Here is a 27,784-nt window from a genome sequence, read left to right on the forward strand (position 1 = left end):
TTGCAATGGTGAATGGGATTGTTTCCTTAATTTTTCTTTCTGATCTTTCGTTGTTAACATATAGGAATGCAAGAGATTTCTGTGCGTTAATTTTTCATCCTGTAACTTTATCAGATTCATTGATTAGCTCTAGTAGTTTTCTGGTGGCATCTTTAGGATTCTCTATGTGTAGTATCATGTCATCTGCAAACAGTGACAGTTTTACGTCCTCTTTTCCAGTTTGGATTACTTTTTCTTCTCTGATTGCCGTGGCTAGGACTTCAAAACTATGTTGAATAATAGTGGTGAGAGTGGACATCCTTGTCTTTTCCTGATCTTAGAGGAAATGCTTTCAGTTTTTCACCATTGAGAATGATGTTTGCTGTGGGTTTGTCATATATGGCCTTTATTATGTTGAGGTAGGTTCCCTCTATGCCCACTTTCTGGAGAGTTTTTATCATAAATGGGTGTTGAATTTTGTCAAAAGCTTTTTCTGCATCTATTGAGATGATCATATGGTTTTTCTTCTTCAATTTGTTAATATGGTGTATCACATTGATTGATTTGCATATATTGAAGAATCCTTGCATTCCTGGGATAAATCCCACTTGATCATGGTGTATGATCCTTTTAATGTGTTGTTGGATTCTGTTTGCTAGTATTTTGTTGAGGATTTTTGCATCTATATTCATCAGTGATATTGGTCTGTAATTTTCTTTTCTTGTAGTATCTTTGTCTGGTGTTGGTATCAGGGTGATGGTGGCCTCATAGAATGAGTTTGGAAGTGTTCCTTCCTCTGCAATTTTTTGGAAGAGTTTGAGAAGGTTGGGTGTTAGCTCTTCTCTAAATGTTTCATAGAATTCACCCGTGAAGCCATCTGGTCCTGGACTTTTGTTTGTTGGAAGATTTTTAATCACAGTTTCAATTTCATTACTTGTGATTCATCTTTTCATATTTTCTATTTCTTCCTGGTTCAGTCTTGGAAGTTTATACCTTTCTAAGAATTTGTCCATTTCTTCCAGGTTGTCCATTTTATTGGCATAGAGTTGCTTGTAGTAGTCTCCTAGGATGCTTTGTAGTTTTGCGATGTCCATTGTAACTTCTCCTTTTTCATTTCTAGTTTTTTTGTTTGTTTGTTTGTTTGTGGTACGTGGGCCTCACTGTTGTGCCCTCTCCCATTGCGGAGCACAGGCTCTGGATTTGCAGGCTCAGCGGCCATGGCTCATGGGCCCAGCCACTCCGCGGCATGTGGGACCTTCCTGGAACGGGGCACGAACCCGTGTCCCCTGCATTGGCAGGCGGACTCTCAACCACTGCGCCACCAGGGAAGCCCTCTGGTTTTATTGATTTGAGTCCTCTCCCTCTTGTTCTGATGAGTCTGGCTAATAGTTTATCAGTTTTGTTTAACTTCTCAAAGAACCAGCTTTTAGTTTTATTGATGTTTGCTATTGCTTTCTCTGTTTCTATTTCATTTATTTCTGCTCAGATCTTTATGATTTCTTTCCTTCTGCTAACTTTGGGTTTTGTTTGTTCTTCTTTCTCTAGTTCCTTTAGGTGTAAGTTTTGAGATATTATGATTTTGAGATTTCAAAATTTGAGATTTTTCTTGTTTCTTGAGGTAGGCTTGTATAGCTATAAACTTCCCTCTTAGAACTGCTTTTGCTGCATCCCATAGGTTTTGGATTGCCGTGTTTTCGTTGTCATTTGTCTCTAGGTATTTTTTGATTTCCTCTTTGATTTCTTCAGTGACCTCTTGGTTATTTAGTAACGTATTGTTTAGCCTCCATGTGTTTGTGTTTTTTACATTTTTTCCCTGTAGTTGATTTCTAATCTCATAGCATTGTGGTCGGAAAAGATGCTTGATATGATTTCAATATTCTTAAATTTACCGAAGCTTGATTTGTGACCCAAGATGTGATCTATCCTGGAGAATGTTCCTTGTGCACTTGAGAAGAAAGTGTAATCTGCCGTTTTTGGATAGAATGTCCTATAAATATCAATTAAATCTATCTGGTCTATTTTGTCATTTAAAGCTTGTGTTTCCTTATTAATTTTCTGTCTGGATGATCTGTCCATTGGTGTAAGTGAGGTGTTAAAGTCCCCCACTATTATTGTGTTACTGTCGATTTCCTCTTTTATAGCTGTTAGCAGTTGCCTTATGTATTGAGGTGCTCCTATGTGTTGGGTGCATATATATTTATAATTGTTATGTCTTCTTCTTGGATTGATCCCTTGATCATCCAAGGTAGTGTCCTTCCTTGTCTCTTGTAACATTCTTTATTTTAAAGTCTGTTTTATCTGATATGAGTATTGCTACTCCAGCTTCCTTTGGATTTCCATTTGCATGGAATATCTTTTTCCATCCCCTCACTTTCAGTCTGTATGTGTCCCTAGGTCTGAAGTGGGTCTCTTTTAGACAGGATATATATGGGTCTTGTTTTCGTATCCATTCAGCAAGCCTGTGTCTTATGGTTAGAGCATTTATTCCAGTCAGGTTTAAGGTAATTATTGATATGTATGTTCCTATTACCGTTGTCTTAACTGTTATGGGTTTGTTTTTGTAGGTCCTTTACTTCTCTTGTGTTTCCCACTTAGAGAAGTTCCTTTAACATTTGTTGTAGAGCTGGTTTGGTTGGTGCTGAATTCTCTTAGCTTTTGCTTGTCTGTAAAGCTTTTGATTTCTCCATCGAATCTGAATGAGATCCTTGCTGGGTAGAGTAATCTTGGTTGTAGGTTTTTCCCTTTCATCACTTTAAATATACTGTGCCACTCCCTTCTGGCCTGTAGAGTTTCTGCTGAGAAATCAGCTGTTAACCTTATGGGAGTTCCCTTGTATGTTATTTGCCATTTTTCCCTTGTTGCTTCCAATAATTTTTCTTTGTCTTTAATTGTTGGCAGTTTGATTACTATGTGTCTTGGTGTGTTTCTCCTTGGGTTTATCCTGCCTGGGACTCTCTGTGCTTCCTGGACTTGGGTGGCTATTTCCTTTCCCATGTTAGGGAAGTTTTTGACTATAATCTCTTCAAATATTTTCTCAGGTCCTTTCTCTCTCTCTTCTCCTGGGACCCCCTATAATTCAAATGTTGTTGTGTTTAATGTTGTCCCAGAGGTCTCTTAGGCTGTCTTCATTCCTTTTTATTCTTTTTTCTTTATTCTGTTCCTTAGTAGTGAATTCCACCATTCTGTTTTTCAGGTCACTTATCCGTTCTTTTGCCTCAGTTATTCTGCTATTGACTCCTTCTAGTGTATTTTTCATTTCAGTTATTGTATTGTTCATCTCTGTTTGTTCTTTAATTCTTCTAGGTCTTTGTTAAACATTTCTTGCTTCCTCTCAATCTTGCCTTCATTCTTTTTCCACTTCAGTATCATTTTTCTGAATTCTTTTTCTGGAAGGTTGTCTATCTCCACTTCATTCAGTTGTTTTTCTGGGGTTTTATCTTGTTCCTTCATCTGGTACATAGCCCTCTGACTTTTTATCCTGTCTGTCTTTCTGTGAATGTGGTTTTCCTTCCACAGGCTGCAGGATTGTAGTTCTTTTTGCTTCTGCTGTCTGTCCTCTGGTGGATGAGGCTATGTAAGAGGCTTGTGCAAGCTTCCTGATGGGAGGGATTGGTGATGGGTAGAGCTGGGTGTTGCTCTGGTGGGCAGAGCTCAGTAAAACTTTAGTATGCTTGTCTGCTGATGGATGGGGCTGGGTTTCCTCCCTGTTGGTTTGGCCTGAGACAAACCAGCACTGGAGGCTACTCAGCTCTTGATGGAGCTAATGGTGGACTCTGGGAGGGCTCTCACCTAGGAGTACTTCCCAGAACTTCCGCTGCCAGTGTCCTTGTCCTCACGGTGAGACACAGCCACCCCCCACCTCTGCAGGATACCCTCCAACACTAGCAGGTAGGTCTGGTTCAGTCTCCTATGGGGTCACTGCTCGTTCCCCTGGGTGCTGATGCACACACTACTTTGTGTGTGCCCTCCAAGAGTGGAGACTCTGTTTCCCCCAGTCCTGTCGAAGTCCTGCAATCAAATTCCGCTGGCCTTCAAAGTCTGATTCTCTCGGAATTCCTCCTCCTGTTGCTAAACCCCCAGGTTGGGAAGCCTGACGTGGGGCTCAGAACCTTCACTCCATTGGGTGGACTTCTGTGGTAAAATTGTTCTCCAGTCTGTGAGTCACCCACCCAGCAGTTATGGGATTTTATTTTATTGTGATTGCGCCCCTTCTACTGTCTCATTGCAGTTTCTCCTTTGTTTTCGCATGTGGGGTATCTTTTTTGGTGAGTTCCAGTGTCTTCCTGTTGATGAGATTGCTCAGCAGTTAGCTGTGATTCCGGTGCTCTCGCAAGAGGGAGTGAGCACACGTCCTTCTACTCTGCCATCTTGAACCTATGCACGTCTTATTTGTATTGTTTTTATCCCTTTGAGCACCAAGTGATTATGAAGTGGCTTAACATCATAAATTAGTTCGGAGAAAGGTGTTAGATAAACAGCTTGGAATTTTCTGTGATGAACAAAACTTGTAGAAATCTAAACACAGTAAATATAGTTGTAAATTGATTTCCTAGCCACAAGTGTGTACACATAACAGCCTCAACAGCTTCTAAGCCATATGCAAATGAACAATTAGTTCCTATCCCCCTGTACAGTTTCCAGGAAGTGCCTCATTTACTAGGAGGCAAGTGAGGACGTGGATGGATCTGGGCCAGGTCTTTAAGCCATGTGATACAGAATGATGTCGTGGGAGTTGGGTAAGGGGACTACTTCTGCCACATTGGGAGGCAACTGCTTTGGCATGGCATTCATTCTCCATTTTCCTGAATCAGGTGCCCAAGTACAGCTGTGCCAACCAAATCCTACTACCTCTGCCTTTGCACAATATGATCATTTACTGTGAGCATAAAAAATGTAAAAGAAAAAGAGGCTACCAACAGGTTCTTTTGGCACCCCCTTGGTGTTATGTTCATTTGGATTCCAGTGTCAGGTGGAAGGTGTGATACAGTATTTACTTATGATGTAAAATAATAGCTTGGAGACCAAAAGAAAGACTGAAAAGAACATTTTAAGGTAAGAGAGGCTTGCACAGGCTCAGCGGCCATGGCTCACGGGCCTAGCTGCTCCACGGCATGTGGGATCTTCCCAGACCAGGGCACGAACCCGCGTCCCCTGCATCGGCAGGCGGACTCTCAACCACTGCGCCACCAGGGAAGCCCGCTTGTTAACATTAAAAATCTCCCTCCATGTGACTTCAAGCTACCAGGACAGAGCCACTCTCCCACGCCGTCCCCCAACACACACACACACACACACACACACACACACACACACACGCACACACACCCTTAATATTCTCCTCACCTCTTCTGCTGAAGAATTTAACCTTCATGACAATGTTACCCCAAAAAGTGGGTTCACCTCTTGGTAGGTGTCAAGCCAGAAGACACAGCCAAGCCAAACAATGGAAGAAGGAAGGATTTATTACTTGCAGCAAGTAAGGAGAACACCAGGGATCTTTCCCAAAGCAGAGTCTCCCCAAACAGCAACACTGGGGAAGCTTTAAGCTAGGTTACCTGCATACTCATGAAGGGGCTTGAACAGAGGAGAATTCAGCATAGAATTGGGGCAAAGGTCGACAATGTCCAAGCTTTAGTCAGTTGATGTCAGGAGGATCAGAAAAGGTCAACATTCTCATCCCTCAGGTTCCAGTGGATCTGGTGGATGAGCCCTCCAGAGGGGTTTAAATTCTGTGAAACAGTTCCAGAAAGTGCTTCAGGCTAATCTTTACCATTGAAACAGAACTGGGAGTCTTTACAACTGACTTATTATCTTTGCTATTGTTACTCACCTTGCCTGGTAACAGTTGTTTGTTCCTTTGTTCCCTTAAGATCATTACTGCTGAGACCTGTTCAAGGGCAAGCATTGCAGCCAGGCTTAGATCACGAAATGGTTTAGGGCTAAATGGCTTCTCTAATGTCAAAAAGCTATATCTGGTTCTTTTCCTCCAGGGCCCCCCTACCCTATCTGCTTACAATGACAGGCTGCTTTGGGAACTTTCTCTTCTCCAGAACTGCCTGATCACACCACATTAATGATCGGAGCACCTCCAGTCTTGTTTTTGGTAGCATTTCCCCCGTGTCTGCTCACTGATCAAGGTCCACAGTTTATCATTGTTGACAGTGGGGCAGAAGCTCCGATTCCTCTTTTAAGTGGTGATGTCTCATTCCAACTTTCACAAAGCAACCTCGCTGATATTTGTCAAAGCTGATCCTGTGGTGATGGATGCCATCCGCGTTACCCAGGCCTCTGGGTGCTTCCGACGTTTGATGATGCAGCCATGGCATGACTGCATGGCACGCGGCCCCTAAGTTTCTGGGTCTTCCTTAGTCAGCATGGCATGTCAGTGGCTGAGATGAAAGAGGGAGCCTTCTGTTTGTATTAACGATAGTAGGCAACCACTACTATCCTTAAAAATTCTTAGAAGTGGCCACAGTTTCATTTTCTGCTTGGAAAGTTTTCTTTCTTTTTTCTTTTCTTTTCTTTTTTTTTTTTGGCCGCTGCAAGCTGCATGGCTTGCAGGTTCATAGTTCCCTGACCAGGGACTGAACCCATGCCCTCAGCAGTGAAAGCACAAAGTCCTAACCACCGGACCACCAGGGAATTCCCTGGAAATTTTCTTGAAATACTCTTTTTCTTTTTAAATTTTATACAAAATTTTATTGACGTATAGTTGATTTACAATGTTGTGTTAATTTCAACTGTACAGCAAAGTGATTCAGTTATATATATATATATACACATTCTTTTTCATATTCTTTTCCAGTATGGTTTATCACAGGATATTGAATATAGTTCCCTATGCTATATGGTAGGACTTTGTTGTTTATATCTTGAATTTTTTTTAAATTAATTAATTAATTTTATTTATTTTTGGCTGTGTTGGGTCTTCTTTGCTGCGCGCAGGCTTTCTCTAGTTGTGGTGAGCGGGGGCTACTCTTCGTCGTGGTGCGCGGACTTCTCATTGCGGTGGCTTCTCTTGTTGCAGAGTATGGGCTCTAGGCACGCGGGCTTCCGTAGTTGTGGCTCGCAGGGCTCTAGAGCGCAGGCTCAGTAGTTGGACGCATGGGCTTCATTGCTCCGCGGCATATGGGATCTTCCTGGACCAGGGCTCGAACCTGTGTCCCCTGCATCGGCAGGCGGATTCTTAACCACTGCGCCACCAGGGAAGCCCCCCTCTTGAAATATTCTTAAGCAAAATTTCACCAAATGGGGGACTTCCCTGGTGTCCAGTGGTAAAGACTCCATGCTCCCAATGCAGGGGGCCTGGGTTCGATCACCGGTGAGGGAATTGGATCCTGCATGCTGCAACTGAGACCCGGTGCAGCCAAATAAATAAATAAATAAATTTTAAAAAATCACCAAATGTAGTTTAGGTACCACTTTGTCACTTAATGGAAATAAATCACACACTGACCACTCTTACCTGATAAATAGGGAAATTTGTGACTCAGATTGTACTAACACATGGTAGGTGTCCCATAAATATTTTGTTGATGAGTGGATAAAGTTTATGGTTATTTTTGCAGCCAAATAAAAACTTTTTAAAAGATGATTTCATTTAATCAAACAACTGGTTATGAATACAGTGCATTCATATTTTCCCCTATGTTTGTAGTATTGATGTTTCCTATGTTGTAGTGCCAAGCGTAGGAATGTAGGCCCATTGGTACTCATGCATTGATGGTGGGTGTTATAGACTGAGTAATCCTGAAAGAAAATCAGACCATGGTGTGAATAATTGTCAAAGGTGGTTTTTTTTTTTTTTAAATTTATTTATTTAATTTATTTATTTTTGGCTGCGTTGGCTCTTTGTTGTTGCGCGCAGGCTTTCTCTAATTGCGGTGAGTGGGGGCTACTCTTCCTTGTGGTGGTCGGGCTTCTCATTGCGGTGGCCTCTCTTGTTGCGGAGCACAGGCTCTAGGCATGCGGGCTTCAGTAGCTGTGGCATGCGGGCTTCAGTAGCTGTGGCTCGCGGGCTCTAGAGTGCAGGCTCAGTAGTTGTGGCGCACGGGCCCAGTTGCTCCGTGGCATGTGGGATCTTCCCGGACCAGGGCTCAAACCCATGTCCCCTGCATTAGCAGGCAGATTCTTAACCACTGTGCCACCAGGGAAGCCCAAAGGTGTTTTCTTATTATCTTTTTTAATTTAAAAAAACTTTTTATTGAAATATAGTTGATTTACAATGTAGTATTAGTTTCCAGTTTATTCTTTTTTTTCTTTTAACATCTTCATTGGAGTATAATTGCTTTACAGTGGTGTGTTAGTTTCTGCTTTATAACAAAGTGAATCAGCTGTACGTATACATATATCCCCATATCTCCTCCCTCTTGCCTCTCCCTCCCACCTTCCCTATCCCACCCCTCTAGGTGGTCCCAAAGCACCGAGCTGATCTCCCTGTGCTATGCGGCTGCTTCCCACTAGCTATCTATTTTACATTTGTAAGTGTATATATGTCCATACCACTCTCTCACTTCGTCCCAGCTTACCCTTCCACCTCCCCATGTCCTCAAGTCCATTCTCTATGTCTGCGTCTTTATTCCTGTCCTGCCCCTAGGTTCTTCAGAACCATTTTTTAAAGGTGTTTTATTATTAAATTATGGCATCTGAGAAGCTATGAGGTCTTAACCTACTTTACACCTTCCTGGTATAGAACTAAGGCATGATGAGCCAACTGTATGCATTTTTTCCCAACTCCTTGTTCAGTGACCAGCATTTTGGTAGCTTGAATTTTGACATATTGGGAATATTTATAGCATGGAAATTGGCCTGTGTTACAAATCAGGTTCCCTCTAGAGCTGTTTGTTAAGCATTTACCAGCACATCTGTGCTCGCTCTCCTCCCCCAGTCATTCTTCTAATTGCTTTGTTCCTTGCCTGCTGTTAGAGCACAGAGGAGGCAGGAAAGCAGAGTCAGACACATAGATGGAATGTAGATTCCCTCCATCTGACAGCACTGGCTGGGACCTGGAACAAGTTATATAACCTCTCCAATACCCAGTTTCCTCCTTAATAAAGTGGGGTTGGTAATAGGCCCACCTCAGGGTTGAGAGGATGAAATGAAATGATGTATGGTGAGCACCTAGCAGTGGCTGGTGCATGGTAAGTGTTCAAAAAGTAGTGTCTACTGCCAGTACTGATAGTCATTCATTCAACAAATGCATATGGAAAGGCTGTTTGCAAAGCACTTTTGATTCTTCCTGTATGGGTTTTTTTGTGTGTTTGTTTTTGTTTTTGACCTCGCTGTGTGGCTTGTGGGATCTTTGTTTTGTTCCCTGACCAGGGATCTAATCCAGGCTCATGGCAGTGAAAGCATGGAGTCCTAACCACTGGACTGCCAGGGAATTCCCAGATTCTGCCTGTATGGTTTTAAATGTAAAGATAAGCAAGAATAAAATATCACTGTGAAATTCTGAGCTTTCGAATCGATGTTCGATGTCATGTGGACTGCATACCTGGGCCCTTGAAATATGTCCTGGTTTGCTCTCCCTGGACAGATCATTCCCAAGTATGGGCATCTTCTCATCTCCTGTTAGAGGACCTTTGTCCCCCCACCTACCTACCCCCCTCACTATCCTCGTCACTTCTCCACAACCAACAATCTTCCTGGCACGTGGCAGATTCCTCACAGACCTGTGCCAACAAGTACTCTTGCATGAGTCATCGGGTAGCTGCTTTTTTATACCCTAAGGTCAAGAATAGAAGGCTTCCTTTCCCTGTGAGAATTTTCTGGCAAAAGTGCTGCCCAGGGCCTCCCTGGTGGCGCAGTGGTTGCTGCTGATGGCGCCTGCTGATGCAGGGGACACGGGTTCGTGCCCTGGTCCGGGAAGATCCCACATGCCGCGGAGCGGCTGGTCCCGTGAGCCATGGCCGCTGAGCCTGCGCGTCCGGAGCCTGTGCTCCGCAACGGGAGAGGCCACAGCAGTGAGAGGCCCGCGTACCGCAAAAAAAAAAAAAAAAAAAAAAAAAGTGCTGCCCAAGGGCACACATGAGCTGTTTCCACCAGCTGTTTCCATCACTGGTTCCCATCCCCTCCTCGCCCATTCAGGACGATGTTGTGCTCAGAAGGGCATCCCAAACGTCGGGCAGCCTTCACCCCAACATCCCTTTAGTGAGAAAGAAGATTATTTGTAGGAAAAATGGTAATGTTAAATTCTAAACCCTTCAGATTCTTACAGGTACAAGTGACACTGAGATTGAAGTAATTGGGACTAGAGGAATTTGTGGGAAGGGGGAACATTAACCTCTTCATACTCTTCAAATATTAAGTGTTCACAAAGCTTAAAGACTCCTGCTTCCTGCACACACAGGCTTACTGTGGAATTTTTCAAACACTTTGAAGTGCATCTTTTCAACTTGATCCATTTTTCAGTACTTAAATTTCAGAGCTGTTTTAAAACGTGGAAACACTCAAGACAAGTACGAGTTCTTTCATGTTGGGAGTGCCTTTGCCATCAGTTTGAAACTGTGCTTTATGCAAGCAGCTTGAGAGTATAAAAATGTAAACCTTGGCATTAATGAATAGAAGCTAGCACATGTCAAATGCTACATTCCAGCTCATTGAATTAATTAATTGATAGACTGCATCTGAAATTTGTCTCATAGAAGCTATTTTTTGTTAAAATAATTTATCACCATGAGTAATACCCTTGATACCCTATTTCCATAAAGTACTGACAGGCATCAATAATATTTATTGCTCAGCCTTCTATCATATTTTCAGCAGTGTAAATTCTTATGCATAAATCATATTGTTAAAAATTAAAATGATGTGTTTATGTATATTTAATATTCAAATAGTAGACTTTTCAAACGTGATTTTAGACCAGGTTTTTTTTTTTCCTCCAAAAAGTAGTCTCACTCAATTCCTCATCAAGAATGAACACACACTTCAGATTTTTCAGGTGGGATCATCTGAAAAACACCACCACCATTCACTTTAAATATTTCCTCACATAGTGTTGTCAATTATACTTCAAAACAAACAAACATACAAACAAACTCATAGGAAAAGAGACCAGACTTGTGGTTCTCAGAGGCCAGGGGTGAGGAAGAGGGGGATTGGATGATGGTGGTCAAATAGCACAAACTTCCAGTTAGAATATAAATAAGTACTAGGGAGGTAATGTACAACATGGGTACTATAATTAACACTGCTGTATGTTATATATGAACGTTGTTAAGAAAGTAAATCCTAAGAGTTCTCAGCATAACAAAAAAAGTTCTCAAAAAAATTTATATCTATATGAGATGATGGATGTTCACGAAACTTACTGTGGTGATCATTTCATGATGTCTCTAAGTCAGATCATTATGCTGTACACCTTAAACTTATACAGTGCTGTTTGTTAATTATATATCAGTAAAACTGGGGAAAAAAAGAAAAAATAGTTTTTAATTTTTCAGAGCCCAACTTGAAAATACTTTAGAACAAAATCAGGTCAAATCTTTGGAATTCAAAGTGGCCGAACACCCAGAAGGGACACAATATAATACCTGCCAATTATATGCCTGAACTGAATTCCTTTTTACTAATTTGGACATGTCTTCTCATTCTCAGTGATACAGGAACAACACCTCCAGAGAGTGGTATTTTTGGATTTATGATAAACTTCTCCGCATTTCTTAGTAAGTACACAATAATTATTATAAATAAATTAAAAATTACCAATCTCATGTGAAGTAAAATGTTACAGTTTATGTATCATTTTTATTGATTGGTCTTTGATCTTTGTTATTGTTTTCTTTGTTTCTATTTCATTTATTTTTGCTCTGATCTTTATGATTTCTTTCCTTCTACTAACTTTGGGTTTTGTTTGTTCTTCTTTCTCTAGCTCCTTTAGGTGTAAGTTTAGATTGTTTATTTGAGATTTTTCTTGTTTCTTGAGGTAGGCTTGTATTGCTATAAACTTCCCTCTTAGAACTGCTTTTGCTGCATCCCATAGGTTTTGGATCATTGTGTTTTCATTGTCATTTGTCTCTAGGTATTTTTTGATTTCCTCTTTGATTTCTTCAGTGACCTCTTGGTTATTTAGTAACGTATTGTTTAGCCTCCATGTGTTTGTGTTTTTTACATTTTTTTCCCTGTAGTTGATTTCTAATCTCATAGCATTGTGGTCGGAAAAGATGCTTGATATGATTTCAATTTTCTTAAATTTACGGAGGCTTGATTTGTGACCCAAGATGTGATCTATCCTGGAGAATGTTCCTTGTGCACTTGAGAAGAAAGTGTAATCTGCTGTTTTTGGATAGAATGTCCCATAAATATCATTTAAATCTATCTGGTCTATTTTGTCATTTAAAGCTTGTGTTTCCTTATTAATTTTCTGTCTGGATGATCTGTCCATTGGTGTAAGTGAGGTGTTAAAGTCCCCCACTATTATTGTGTTACTGTCGATTTCCTCTTTTATAGCTGTTAGCAGTTGCCTTATGTATTGAGGTGCTCCTATGTGTTGGGTGCATATATATTTATAATTGTTATGTCTTCTTCTTGGATTGATCCCTTGATCATCCAAGGTAGTGTCCTTCCTTGTCTCTTGTAACATTCTTTATTTTAAAGTCTGTTTTATCTGATATGAGTATTGCTACTCCAGCTTTCTTTTGATTTCCATTTGCATGGAGTATCTTTTTCCATCCCCTCACTTTCAGTCTGTATGTGTCCCTAGGTCTGAAGTGGGTCTCTTTTAGACAGGATATATATGGGTCTTGTTTTCGTATCCATTCAGCAAGCCTGTGTCTTTTGGTTGGAGCATTTATTCCAGTCAGGTTTAAGGTAATTATTGATATGTATGTTTCTATTACCATTTTCGTAATTGTTATGGGTCTGTTTTTGTAGGTCCTTTTCTTCTCTTGTGTTTCCCACTTAGAGAAGTTCCTTTAGCATTTGTTGTAGAGCTGGTTTGGTTGGTGCTGAATTCTCTTAGCTTTTGCTTGTCTGTAAAGCTTTTGATTTCTCCATCAAATCTGAATGAGATCCTTGCTGGGTAGAGTAATCTTGGTTGTAGGTTTTTCCCTTTCGTCACTTTAAATATACTGTGCCACTCCCTTCTGGCTTGTAGAGTTTCTGCTGAGAAATCAGCTGTTAACCTTATGGGAGTTCCCTTGTATGTTATTTGCCGTTTTTCCCTTGTTGCTTTCAATAATTTTTCTTTGTCTTTAATTTGATTAAATTAATTAATTTAATTTAATTTAATTATTCAGTCTGATTACTCGATGTGTTTCTCCTTGGGTTTATCCTGCCTGGGACTCTGTGTTTCCTGGACTTGGGTGGCTATTTCCTCTCCCATGTTAGGGAAGTTTTCATCTATAATCTCTTCAAGTATTTTCTCGGGTCCTTTCTCTCTCTCTTCTCCTTCTGGGACCCCTATAGTGCGAATGTTGTTGCGCTTAATGTTTTCCCAGAGGTCCCTTAGGCTGTCTTCATTTCTTTTCATTCTTTTTTCTTTATTCTGTTCCACGGCAGTGAATTCCACCCTTCTGCCTTCCAGGTCACTTATCTGTTCTTCTGCCTCAGTTATTCTGCTTGCTTCCTTCTAGTGTATTTTTCATTTCAGTTATTGTATTGTTCATCTCTGTTTGTTTGTTCTTTAATTCTTCTAGGTCTTTGTTAAACATTTCTGGCATCTTCTCAATCCTTGTCTCCATTCTTTTTCCGAGGTCCTGGATCATCTTCACTATCATTTTTCTGGATTCTTTTTCTGGAAGGTTTCCTATCTCCACTTCATTCAGTTGTTTTTCTGGGGTTTTATTTTGTTCCTTCATCTGGTACATAGCCCTCTGCCTTTTCATCTTGTCTCTTTCTGTGAATGTGGTTTTGGTTCCACAGGCTGCATGATTGTAGTTCTTCTTGCTTCTGCCCTCTTTTATTGTTATTTTTTAACAAACATTATTTTTTAGAACATTTTCAGATTCACAGAAAACTGGAGGAAAAGGTAGAGATTTCCCATATATGCCCTGCTCCCCCGCACCCCCCCACAGCCTTCTCCATTATCAACATCCCCCCACCAGAGTAATATATTAGTTACAGCTGATGAACCTACATTGCCACATCATTATCACCCAAAGTCAATAATTTACATTAGGGTTTATGCTTGGTATACGTGATTTTTTAAAAAGTATAACCTTTGCAACTACAGTTTTGCTCTACTTTAAGGAACTCAAGTGACTAGAAATCCAAAGTTATTTTTGGCCTCATTATAGAAGTATTCACTTTATCTGGTAATTTGCCACAGGAATTTGAAATGGATTTTAAATGTAATTTCTAAAATTGTGATTTATATCCAATGCATTTGCGTTAAGCCAAAGACACCTAAAGTTTAGAAGCTAGTGTTTCTCAGAGTGTGTTCTGAAGGTAACTTACAAGAAAATCCTCTTGGGTGCTGGTTCCAAGGCCGGTTCCAGGGCCACACTGCAGATCTACTGGATCAAAACTTCTGGAAGTGGGGCCCAAGCATATGTGCTGTGAACCAGCACTCTAAGGGACTTGGATACTCACAAAAGCTTCTGAACCAATGACAAAGGTGTTAGCTCACCTGTTAGAGGAAGGGAAAGGTGAAGCATGGAATAGTTTGTCTCCAACTCAGCTATGATTTTTCAGTTCCTCAAATGCACCTGAGATGCAGTTGAGAGGCTACAACCCTCTCTCATGAGCCAATTAATGTAAAGACTAAAAAACTCAGTCCTATGGGTGATGAGGGTATATGGATGGAAGAGGTAGGGCTCTTTCCATAAACCCTTAACCCTGCAGAACAATCAGGTGTTTGCCAGGGACCCATCATATAACCAGCACTTTCTGGCCCTCTCTACTGATGCAGGGCAGAAGGGGCAGAGGTGCTGGAAACCCTACCTAGTGACTTGACATCTTCAGAATTTGTTCATCCTCCTTGGTAGAGGGAGTTTCACCCCATCACTCATTTGTTGTCTTCTCCTCCCAAGGTTTTGGAGGTGAGCAAGGGGAAGTAGAAATAGGAGTCAGTCAATCCCAGTGCCCTCTTACACCATCCTTGCCCAGAGTCCAGATTTAGAAGACAGATTATTTTATCACTAGCAAGTGATAAATGTAGCTTTTTGCTTCTAGGCAAGGGAGAATCTGACATGAATATCTCTGTTTAAAATGCTCTATGATAAATGATTAGCCTTTAGACTGGTTTTTAAAATTCAGCAAAAAATATTATGGCCATCATAACACTATTGAACACACAGAAATCTACTTTATCCCAACACATGCATGATATCCATCTCATGGACATATAATAATTTATAATTCAGTCCCCTATTGTTAAACATTTAGGCTATTTTTCATTTTGTAATATACAATGCTAAAGTGAATATCTTTTAAACATATCTCTGCATATCTATGTGACTTTTTCTATAAGCTAAATTTGCTGAGTTAAATTTGCTCTCACACTATTCACAAAAGTCAATGGCAATTAAAGAAGTAAACATGAAGAACAAAACCATAAGAGGAGGGACTTCTTCTTATGGTGGTGCAGTGGATAAGAATCCACCTGCCAGTGCAGGGGACATGGGTTCGAGCCCTGGTCCGGGAAGATCCCACATGCCATGGAACAACTAAGCCCATGCGCCACAACTACTGAGCCCACGCTCCACACCTACTGAAGCCCGCACGCCTAGAGCCCGTGCTCTGCAACAAGAGAAGCCACCGCAAGGAGAAGCCCGACTGCAAAGAAGAGTAGCCCCGCTTGCTGCAACTAGAGAAAGCCCGCGTGCAAAAGTGAAGACCCAACACAGCCAAAAATAAATAAAATTAAATCTTAAAAAAAAAAAAAAAAGAGGATTTGGATTTAAGTATAGGAAAATATTTTTAAAACCTTAGGATGGAAAAGCTTATCTAAACTTACACACACAAAACCCCGAAGCTAAATAGAAGAACTGACAGATTTGGGTAGATGAAAATGGAAACTTCTAAGTGATGAAAGATTCACGAAGTTAAAGACAAACAACAGACCAGAATAACATTTGTAATATTTATAGCAGACAATAGACTAATGTACATAATGTATAAAGAGCAACTACAAATTAAAAATGAACAAACTCAAGAGAAAAATTAAAAAAATGATAAACATACAATTTTCAGAAGAGAAATGCAAATGAGTAGTGACATACTGAAAGTTGCTCAATCTCACTGACTATCAGAGAAATGCAAATTAAACAAACAGGTTGCCATTTTTCATTTGTTAGATTGGCAACAATTAAAAGAACAGGGCATACAGAATTGCTTTCAAACTCTGCTGTGGGAGTATAAATTGCCTCAGTCTTGGAGCAGTTTGGAGCTACTTTTTGGCATTTTAATTGAGCATAGTTTTTTGACCCAGTAATACTACTTCTAGGAATTCATCTTTCAGAAACACTGAAAGTGCGCCAAAGCCTTCTATATAAGGATGTTCATTGAGCATTGTTTGTAATAGGAAAAACATATAATGTAGAAATCTATCATTAGGAGAATGATGAAATAAATATGGCATCTCACTGTATACCATGATGAGGGAGACCTATGTGTACTGACATTGGCAAGATCTCCACGGAACACTTTTATTTTAAAAATTTATTTATTTATTTTAAATTTATTTATTTATGGCTGCGTTGGGTCTTCATTGCTGTGCGCAGGCTTTCTCTAGTTGCGGCGAGCGGGGTCTACTCTTTGCTGCAGTGCACAGGCTTCTCATTGCAGTGGCTTCTCTTGTTGTGGAGCATGGGCTCTAGGCACACGGGCTTCAGTAGTTGCGGCACGTGGGCTCAGTAGTTGTGGTTCGTGTGCTCTAGAGCTCAGGCTCAGTAGTTGTGGCGCACGGGCTTAGTTGCTCCGCGGCATGTGGGATCTTCCCAGACCAGGGCTCAAACCCGCGTCCCCTGCATTGGCAGGCGGATTCTTAACCACTGTGCCACCAGGGAAGTCCCAACCATGGAACGTTTTTAAATAAATAAAAAAGCAAGTCCCAGAAATATATGTGCACAATAGCATTTATGTGAAAAGGATAACAGCCAAGACTGTGTGTGTGTGTGTGTGTGTGTGTGTGTGTGTGTGTATGCGTGTGTGTGTGTATGCGTCACATGGCGGGGGAGAGTAAGATGGGGTGAGGAAGGGCAGGTGTGAACGAGTGGGGAGACTATTGCAATCAGGAGACTGAAAATACAAATTATTTTAAAAGCCATAAAAACTGTTCATGTGTTTTTCCTTCTAAAAAGTCAAAAAATAAAAATTCATCAGAGTCCCTTTCTTTTTCAGGTGCAGCCACGATGTACACAAGATATAAAATAGTAGAGAAGCAAAACCAAACCAGCTATTTCGGCACTCCTGTTTTTAACTTGGTGTCGTTAGTTCTAGGATTGGTGGGATGCATCGGGTTGGGCATTGTAGCCAATTTCCAGGTATGACCTGAAGTTTTTTTGGTTATTGGGGGTGATGGAGTATATGTATCTGGAGGAGAGAAGCAAGAGCACCAGAGGCACGCTTGTGCCAGCACAGCTCTCAAATAGTTGATGAGTGTATGAATATTGGGATAGTTTGCTTCTTAGAAACAAATCTTCGTCATTTGCAAGTCAGCCCAGCCTAGTACTTGGGAGAGATGGGGTGCGTGTGTGAGAGAGAGCGTGCTTCAGATCATGCTGTGGGCTCTGGGTTGCTCTGTGTTCTTGTTGATGTGGTTTAATGTGCTGGGAGAGCTACTTCAGTCATTGTAACGATTTCATTAACATCGTGAAAACGTTTCTGTGTATGAGCGTGTGTATGTTTACTGATTCTGCTGTTTGGGCCTCTGGTGTTCAATTCAAAGAGAGGCATCTGATCTCTTCCTTTCACAGATGAGGATCTAGGCACATGGAGGTGAAATAATTTGGTCAGGGTTACTCAGCTAATCAGTTGCAGGGCCAAAATATGGCCTTACTGAGCAAATTAACTTATATAACAACTACTGCAGAGTCCACTTGACATATTCTTACTGTGTCAAGTGTTGGAAAAAATCCTACATGTTTTATTCTAATTTTTGGATTCCTTTCATTCCGAAGTCTCTTTCAGGAAGGCATGGTATTTGTCTATGGAGGCAATATTTTATATTTTACAAGTATGTGTTGTATTTCAAATGAGTACTAATATGAGCACTCGCCTTACAGGGTTATTGCTGGGATTCGATGAGATAATGTACAGTGCCCAGCAGTCTGTACTTAGCCGTCTTCACGGTCATCGGTTCATCACTATAGGCCAACACCCTGGAGGGCCTGCTCTGTCATCACCATTGTCCCTTTGTGACCGTAGAAAGGAGGTTACTCCTGGAGGACTTTTGGTTCTGCCTGCGGGTACTCCTTTAACTTTTTTCCCACCAGAAGTGGGTTGATCTTCTGTGACGCTTACTTTATAAAAACGTGTCAGCCTTCAGTGCTAGCTGGCTGTTCAAGTCCACATCTGCACACTGAAGCTGCAGCAGAGGGGCACTGCCTCCTGGTGTGTACCTGGGAGGCTGATAACCTCAGGACACCACCTGTACCGTCTGCTGTCCACCTGTTCTCTAGTGTCTGCTCCTGCATGAGTCAGACCATTGTCAGAGGGCCCTCTGCCTCACCTGCATCATGTGGGCCTCAGAGAATCACCTTTTCTGCCCTGCACATGCAGGAAGCCATCTGTCATTGGTGGGGGGGACAGTATAATAAAGTGCTCTGGGAAACTCAGTGCTGTGTTGTGAGGGGTGAGGCATCCTTCCTTGTATGACACAGAACCTTCAGGACAACCTAGGGCAGGGATATTCTTCCAGGTCTGGTGGCCAACAAGTTTTCGTTTTGGGATGTTACAAATCCACAACTAACAGTGTTTCCTTGTTAACACTGGTGAAAGCTGAGAGCCAAATTTGTAGCCTCCCTGAAGCAAGCCTATAGGGCTTCCAGGAGGGCATCTTGTGAACTCAGTTTGCTTCCGGCTTCGTTTAACTTTCCTACTCTATTGTCTCTGTGTTAGGAAATAAACATCACTAGTTGCCTATGACATTTGTCACGTGGTAGAGACTCTTGATGACATTTCCTTACGTTTTATGATTGTGTGTGTTTTGGGTTCCATAACAACATTTATTAAAGTTTTCTTTTTTTCTTCTTTCTTTTTCTTATTTGGCCGGGCTGCACGGCTTGTGGGATCTTAGTTCCCCGACCAGGGATTGAACCCTGGCCCCGGCAGTGAGAGCATGGAGTCCTAACCGCTGGACCACCTGGGAATTCTTATTGAAGTTTTCTAGGTGACAGACATTTATGAAAACATTTCATGCTTTAACTCGTATAATTCTAATAATGACCTTAGAAGATAGGTAGTATTATTTTCCTCATTTATCAATGGAGAAATGGAGACCCAGAGAGGTTAATACTCTTCCCAAATCCTGTGAGTCATGAAAAGTCACCTTTGATTGAAGCAGTCTGCCCAGAACCTGTGGGGAAGAGTTAACCTCTAGGCCAGAATGAGAAAATCTCTGTGAGAAAAAAGCACGTACACAATTCACAGTTCTAGGGCTTCCCAGGTGGCACAGTGCTTAAAGAATCCGCCTGCCAATGCAGGGGACACAGGTTCTAGCCCTGGTCCACAAAGATCCCACATGGTACGGAGCAACTAAGCCCATGCACCACAACTACTGAGCCCGCGTGCCGCCGCTACTGAAGCCCACATACCTAGAGCCCACACTCCGCAACAAAGAGAAGCCACCACAATGAGAAGCCCGCACACCGCAACGAGGAGTAGCCCCCGCTTGCCGCAACTAGACAAAAACCTGCGCGCAGCAACGAAGACCCAGTGCAGCCAAAAATAAAATAAACTTAAAAAAGAAGAATGATAAATTTTTTTTCATAAAATTAGGGCAAAAAAATTCACAGTTCACAGTTCTAGCATCAGAAAGCACGATGGAAAAATTATTTTCAAAGGGAAGGTGGCAACTTGGAAGGATATAAGTTGTCTAGTGGAGTGTGGGTATGACTTGTCCTGTGGGGGGGATAGTATGCACTGTATGATATCCCATCACATTATTCTCGGAATAACTCAACATCACAAGTGATAACGGCCATCAGTGTTTAAACCATAAAGGGCAGACTTCAGGAAGAAGGCTTAGGTGGTTAGATAATTACACTTTTGTTTCCTTTTAAGGTTTCTGTGAAGTGATTACATCTTCACAAGGACCAGAAATAGAATTTCTAACTTTCCTGAGAGCAAAGTGTTTGCCTTGTCATTGTTCCCGTAAATGTATCTTTACAACTTCCTTTTTTGATATCCTGCAATTCACTTTCGGGCGTGCCGTAAGCAAACCTATGTGAGCAGTTGCCTCAAGAAGAATTAGAGATGTGAGGGCGGGAGACAGCATTGGCTGGTGCTTTTTCTTGAGGGGGAGTAAACTGCATTTACCAGGTGTTCACAGCTAGCACTCTTTCCTGCACTGGTGGATAAGATGGCTACTTTTTGGTGTCTCCTCACCAAGCAGTCTCCGTCAATGCTTTCCTGTCTCTCAAGAAGTCTCCTTTTTGGAAAAGTCAAGTTTCCTGAGGTTGAATCCTCTCAATAGTCTAGTTTTCTCTACTTTTATTATCTTTTTTTTTTTTTTTTTACCGGTACGCGGGCCTCTCACTGTTGTGGCCTCTCCCATTGCGGAGCACAGGCTCCGGACGTGCAGGCTCAGCGGCCATGGTTCACGGGCCCAGCCGCTCCGCGGCATGTGGGATCTTCCCGGACCGGGGCACGAACCCGTGTTCCCTGCATCGGCAGGCGGACTCTCAACCACTGCGCCACCAGGGAAGCCCTATTATCTTTAAATTAACAAGAGTTTCAAAAAGAGCTACTAGGTTTTCATCTTAACCTCTATCCAAAATTCACGTCTGATCTGAGTCGTTTCCCTGCTAAAAGACATCTTTGATGAGCGAATATGTATTCCACAGTGAAAAGGGCACACTGGAAATACACCTCCTGCTAATTCAAGGGCCTTTTGATCTGATTTCATCAGGGCTAATGTGGGTGTCATGAAGCTTGCAGATTAAGATCTGATGTATTGAATTGGCCAGGGTTGAGGAAGCAAGTTTCCTGACAGTGCTAGTGGGGGGTGGAAACAAAGTATGTAAATTCAGGATTTGATTTACTTATTAGCATAGAAAGAAAATGGAGAGTGGAAAGTACCAGGACTATCAGGTTATTCCTAAAACAACCCCAGCTCATTAGCATTAGATGCTTTGCCTTTTATTTTCCCTTGCTCAAATGTGCCTAACATTCAAGGGGTGAAAACGATTTGTTTTTCTTAATTCTTTTATAATTTTTTTGGTTTAATATGGGTTTCCCCCCCAGTTTTATTATTATTACTGAACCAGGCCCATCTGCCCAACTCGCAGCAAGCCAAACGTTTGCTATGGAACAAGCAAGTTCCTGGCATTTACTCCAGTGCCGGGAAGGCTTTTCTCTTGGTCATCTTCTGCAAGCAGCTGTATTTTCCAAAGATGGGGTGTGTGCATCTGTGATGCCTGGTGGCTTGGAGGAGCCCAAAGCAAGTGAGTGAGTGTTCGGCTCTTGATGTGCACAGACTCACGCTGAGTAACAGCACATGTGTGACTTTCTCTCTAGGAGTTAACTGTCCCTGTGGTACACGATGGCGGTGCCCTTTTGGCGTTTGTCTGCGGTGTTGTGTACACGCTCCTGCAATCCATCATCTCTTACAAATCGTGTCCCCAGTGGAACAGCCTTTCCACATGCCGCATACGGATGGCCATCTCTGCCGTTTCCTCTGCAGCCATCATCCCCAGTATCCTTTCTTACATTTGTCAGTGTCCTTGCAAGCTTGACACCCTCGCTGCCCCACTCCCCTCCAAAAAAAATGGAGAAAGCAAAGGTTAACAGCCAAGTGTCAACAGGCTTCAGAAGAACGATTGGGAGAAACGGGTAAATCATAAGGAAAATATCTCAATGTTGTCTGGTTAAATCAAAAGAATCTTTGGGGAAAAGAATGGTGTGAAAGGAAAATGAAAAACAATGTCAGAACACTTCAGTCTCTATTTACTTTCCTTCCACAGGGTCAGTTTCATGAGCCATGTGAAAATATTTATTTTTCTCTGTAGTGCTTGGCTAAAGACATCAAATATTGATATTGTACTTAAAGTAATAGCCCTGTGGATTCCCAAGAGGCCCGACTTTCCCTTCTCCCCGCACATAGGTGGTTAGATGGTTTGATTTATTCGTCCATATTAAGAGGTTTTAAAAAGCTCTATACTATTTATTTCTAAGTCATTTAAATACATTTAGCCTTTTCTTTTTATCACTGATTTCATTTTCAAAATGAAATTTTATTTTTTCTAATTCAACAATGTGAAAAGAAAATATAAATTTATCATACTTGTATATTCTGATTTAGAAGAAATGAAAAACAACCCTTCCTTCCTTTTTTTTTCCTTTTTCATTCTTTATTTTCCTTTTTTTCCCCCCAAGAGGTATTTAACAAAGAAAAAAAAAGCTGTGGTCTTTCAAGGGTGGAAAATTCCCCATCTTTCAAAATACCATCTGCAGTCATAGCAAATGCTAAAGAGTCATTAAAAATTGGTGATTATTTTCAGACTGTAGGAAAATGGAACTATTTTATTAGCGGTGGTCTTGTTCATCCAAGTTGGGTTGTGGTACAAAGTGGGCAAGCTTGAGTAAAAAGATATTTTGTCATCATGTGCTTCTAAGTATTAAGCCTTGCATTTTTCTTTTAAAATTGGAGCTATAGGGACTTCCTGGTGGTGCAGTGGTGAAGGATCCACCTGCCAATGCAGGGGACATGGGTTCGAGCCCTGGTCCGGGAAGATCCCACATGCTGCAGAGCAACTAAGCCCATGCACCACAACTACTGAGTCTGTGCTCTAGAGCCCATGAGCCACAACTACTGAGCCTGCGTGACACAACTACTGAAGCCCATGTGCCTAGAGCCCGTGCTCCACTGCAAGAGAAGCCACCGCAATGAGAAGCCCGCGCACTGCAATAAAGAGTAGCTCCTGCTCGCTGCAACTAGACAAAGCCTGGGCGCAGCAAAGAAGACCCAATGCAACCAAAAATAAATAAATTAATTTTAAAAATTTCTTAAAAAAAAATTGGAGCTATACAAAATGTGAAGTCTAAGGATGGTTTTTGTTTTTGTCATTTAGGGAAGAAAAATTTTAATTACAAAATTTCTAAGCACAGAGGAACCAAATTCTAGTATTGAGAAATTTAACAACAAACTATACACCCTGGTTCCTAAGATAGTGCCTTCTCTGTTTCCTTGTCCTATTTATGGATTGAAGACATTCATGCTTTCTCTTGAGACGGATCTCCTCAAACCTTTTAGCTCGTTTTAGTTGTAAGATTTATAGAACCATTTGTAAAGTCAAAAACAAAGTTTTTTGGTATAGGAAAACTTTCCTTGCTTCCAACTTTGGAGACAGATCTCTAGATACTAAAATGAGAGAGGTTTAGCAGAATTACTTTTTCAAGCCAGAGTTTCACATACTAATAGTTCCCATTTCTAGGAAGTTCGTATGAGCCATGCTGACGGGTAGGATCCCTGAACAGAAACAGGTTATATGTTTTTATCCAATTAACTTGAAATAATTCATCCATAGGAAAAAGTCTTTTGTCTTAAACATTAGCATGGATTTATATTTCCTTAGAAAGATTTTAAAGTATCTTGAAAATGTCCTTGTTTCTCTTTCCTGTATTAGTTCCGTGAAACCTTATTTGACTCCTGAAGAAACTGAGGCCTGGAATCATGCTTCTGAGCCCTTCCTGCTAAACTATCCATCTTGCATTCAGCTTCTGCAGCTTTCAGAAGGCTTCACAAAATCACTAACAATGCAAAGGCCGGCTCCTTTGCGTGAGACGCAGTCTGAGGCTGCCTATTTCACCGACCTCCGTTTTACACTTTCTTCCCTGACTGTGGCTGTTTCCTGTTCTCTGCTTTTGCCCATGCTCTTCTTCTTGCCTGGATAAACTTCTCCACTTTGTCTTTCTAGAACTGAACTGTCTATCCAACGCAGTAGCCACTGGCCACACGAGGCTGTTGAGCATTGAAACGTGGGTAGTCTGTGTAGAGAAGGGCCGTAAGTGTAAAACACTGGATTTCAAAGACTTAATGAGAAAAAAAATGTAAAATATCTCATTAATAATTGTTTATATTATTACATGTTGAAATGACAACATGTTTGATATATTGGGTTAAATAAGATATGTTAATATTAATTTCATTAGGCTCTTTTTCGTTTCTGTCAATGTGGTGACTATAGTAGAAAATATTGTTACACATATGCCTGAATTTCTGTGGGATGATGCTGTCCTAGAGAGCTCCTCAAACCTCACAGCTTAGATTAAACTCAACTCAGTGTAGCTTCCCTGACACCTCAAACCCCATTTCGCTCCAAATTAATAATCTTCCCTCCGAGTCATGACTGCACCCTGTTCTTTTCTCTCTAACGCGGCACATTCCCTGGGTCCAACAAGGCTGTAATATTTCTGGGAGCTGAGACCAGGTCTTTTTTGCCAGAGTTTTGTCTGCCTCTCCCCCCAACCCACTCCTCCCCAGCATGGGACCTGATGGGACTAAAGATGAGATAAAGAATTAAGTGAAAGAATTAAGAGGCTTTTAAAACTATTAGAAACAGACATACGGTCATGACATGATTAGAGAACCTTTAATGTTCTCTACTTCTTTTTATTTTTTGGCCAGCGGCATGCGGGGTCTTAGTTCCCTGACCAGGGGTTGAACCCGCGCCCCCTGCTCTGGAAGCGTGGAGTCTTAACCACTGGACTGCCAGGGAAGTCCCATTCTCTACTTCTTTTACTTTGAGAAACTGAGAGGTGTTAAGCATTGCAAAATATGGGACGTGGCGGAGGGCAGGGAGAGAGGGTGCTGACTCCAAATTCAGAGGAGGCGCTAAACTTGGCATTGATTGACGCAACACTTGGAATTAACATTTTGCAAAAACTTTTAAAGAGCATCCCATTTCTCTCTAGCTTTCTCTTTGGCCTTCTATGTTCAATCAAAATGGTTGTCACCACCTTTGTGCAGACAGTCTTGTCCACGTTGGGCAGTAGCCTCAGTCCCTGGCCTTGTTAGGCTGGCCTCTCAGGATTTGTCCTTCGTCCCCAAGGTCAGATGTAGGATGTATCTTTCTGATTTGTAAACCCTTTGGGCCAGGGAGGAAGGGCTCCGTTTACACCCAGTTACTCAATGGAAAAATCTGTTTTTTTAAATTTTTATAAAGATAATACATTAAATTTCTGTAGCTTGTTTTTGTATATGAGCCTTGGTACTTTGTGATGCTTTGAAATGTTAATTTTTTCCTTGAAGCTGTTGCCTTGAACATAGTATTTTAGGAAAAAGAATTTTAATCAATATTATTATTTAGGGACAATAGTATTTTAGGGGAAAACTACTGCAAAAGTACCCATATTAGACTGCTGTGTCATTTTGACCAAACTTAAACAACAGGGTCAAGCAAAATGTAGCCACAGATTAAAAGTCTTCTATACATAACTGACAAAGTATTGCTAAGGAATGACTACTTCTGTGTTGTATTCTAACTGCTGCTATGATCGAACTTAAGGTTTGAGATGATAAGAAGCTGATATAACTTGTTTGATAGCAGAAATGTTGGCACTAACATGTGAACATTGTGTAATGGTTATATTATTAGAAGAATAACCTATTCTTTATTCTTCTAATAAAGGACCTATTTTCTCCTGTAGTTTCCTTAACAATTTCGTTTTTTAGTGATTGCCTGTGCTTCGTTAATTTCTATAACCAAGCTGGAGTGGAATCCAAAAGAGAAGGTAAACTATAAGCTGTTTTCAATATGATTGTCAAACCTGGTTCCTTGAATTATTTTCAAAATTATTTTTTAAAATTTGAAATTAAAATTTTAAACCCTTCAACCATCGAGGCTTAGTAAAAGAGGTGAGATTTAAGGGTAGGGAAACAATGCGAATGAAGGTGTATGGAGGTCAGACGAAGCACCACATGTTAAGCAGAGGTGATGAAAACAGAGTAGAAGATAGTTTGTATCAGCATAGGGTGAGAAATAAATGTGGTCGGGGATAAGGTTGTGGGGGAATAGTTTGTGCAAGGCTTTAAGAGGTGGGCAGAGAGGCTCATGCTTGATGTAGGTGATCGGCCGCAGGCTTTTGAACAGGAAAGTAAATTAAAAGAATATTATTGGAGGGCTTCCCAGGTGGCGCAGTGGTTGAGAGTCCGCCTGCCGATGCAGGGGACACGGGTTCGTGTGGGATTCGGCATCATCCCACATGCCGCGGAGCGGCTGGGCCCGTGAGCCATGGCCGCTGAACCTGCGCGTCCGGAGCCTGTGCTCCGCAACGGGAGAGGCCACAACAGTGAGAGGCCCGCGTACCGCAAAAAAAAAAGAATATTATTGGAAGAAAATTAGAAGAGACACCTGGGATGTATTGAAGAGGAGAGAGACCGGAGTTAGGATGGCAGAGAGAAGGCAGTTCCACTAGTTTAGATTTTAAATCAAGATTCCCCTAGACTGGAAGAAATAGCATAAGAATGAAAGGACGTGATGAAGTGAAGATGACTTCCAAGTTTTTGTCTTGGGTGAACCAAAGAACCTGTTCTCATGAACAGATAAGATTGGGTCCCTTGGGACTTCCCTGGTGGTCCAGTGGCTAAGACTCAGCGCTCCCAATGCAGGGGGCCCAGATTTGATCCCTGGTCACGGAACTAGATCCCACATGCTGCAACTAAGAGTTTGCATGCCGCAACTAAAGATTCCATGTGCCACAACTAAAACATCCTGCATGCTGCAACTAAGACCCAGCGCAGCCAAATAAATATTTTTAAAAAAGAAGAAGAAAAGATTGGGTCCTTAACAGGAATAAATGATTTCATGGGGAGAAATGGATGGGTTTGGTTTCAGAATCGTTGAATCTGAAGCTATAGTGAAACGCCGAAGAGAAATGTCCAGTTAGACATGGCGGACTAGACCTGGGGTAGGATCAAGAGCCATCAGAGCATAGGGTAGAGTGACGGGTAGTTTCCAGACCAAACATCAGAACACAAGGAATCAGATGTTTCGAATTAAGATCAACTCATGTCGTTAGTTACCTACAGAGAGAAGGGAATTAGTGAGAAGCAGCAGTTTTTCCCAAGGGGCAGGTGGAGTTACTGATGTTTTTCAAAGAGCAGTTTCAGAGGCTTCCGTGGTGGCGCAGTGGTTAAGGATCTGCCTGCCAATGCAGGGGACATGGGTTCGAGCCCCGGTCCAGGAAGATGCCGCAGAGCAACTAAGCCCATGAGCCACAACTACTGAGCCTGTGCTCTACAGCCCGTGAGCCACAACTACTGAGCCTGCCTTGCTACAACTACTGAAGCCCGCGCGGCTAGAGCTCGTGCTCTGCAACAAGAGAAGCCACCACAATGAGAATCCTGCACCCCGCAATGAAGAGCAGCCCCCGCTCGCCACAACTAGAGAAAGCCCGCATGTAGCAACGAAGACCCAATGCAGCCAAAAAAAAAAAAAAGCCCAATCCCTTTGTTTAAAAAAAAAAAAAAAGCAGTTTCAGGGGCTTCCCTGGTGGTCCATTGGTTGACTCCGTGCTTCCACTGCAGGGAGCATAGGTTCGATCCCTGGTCGGGGTAATGGCAGGGTCAGAGGAAGCATTTTCCACCAGAGGGGATTCTGGCAGGTGATGGAAGCCTGCCAGAAGCAAGTGAGAGACTGAAGACGGTGAGGACGAGCCAGGCAGAAGTTAGAAAAAAAGTGCTTCCTGATAAGGAGAGCTC

At 41.8% G+C, this 27,784-nt stretch overlaps 1 protein-coding gene and 1 long non-coding RNA gene across 4 annotated transcripts in view; one reads left to right on the forward strand and one right to left on the reverse strand.

Annotated features, from left to right (window-relative positions):
- The window catches only part of DRAM1 (DNA damage regulated autophagy modulator 1), an 86,822-nt gene that overhangs the window by 11,221 nt on the left and 47,817 nt on the right, over window positions 1–27,784 (forward strand). For 2 of the 3 annotated variants that reach the window (XM_033427620.2, XM_004269461.4), the window contains exons 2-5: window positions 11,578–11,645; window positions 17,263–17,405; window positions 21,601–21,778; window positions 25,757–25,815. In XM_033427620.2, the coding sequence (XP_033283511.1) occupies window positions 11,578–11,645; window positions 17,263–17,405; window positions 21,601–21,778; window positions 25,757–25,815 (448 nt within the window). Of the gene's footprint in view, window positions 1–11,577; window positions 11,646–17,262; window positions 17,406–21,600; window positions 21,916–22,738; window positions 25,276–25,756; window positions 25,816–27,784 lie in introns of those variants that run through there. The other variant, XM_049694738.1, reaches the window with a different exon arrangement.
- Window positions 11,822–27,784, reverse strand: part of LOC125960514 (uncharacterized) — a 234,738-nt gene continuing 218,775 nt past the window's right edge. The window contains exon 2 of the long non-coding RNA XR_007470251.1: window positions 11,822–13,103. This is a non-coding gene — a long non-coding RNA (uncharacterized LOC125960514). The remainder of the gene's footprint in view (window positions 13,104–27,784) is intronic.

Source organism: Orcinus orca, chromosome 11 (genome assembly GCF_937001465.1).
Source record: "Orcinus orca chromosome 11, mOrcOrc1.1, whole genome shotgun sequence".
Classification (NCBI taxonomy): domain Eukaryota; kingdom Metazoa; phylum Chordata; class Mammalia; order Artiodactyla; family Delphinidae; genus Orcinus; species Orcinus orca.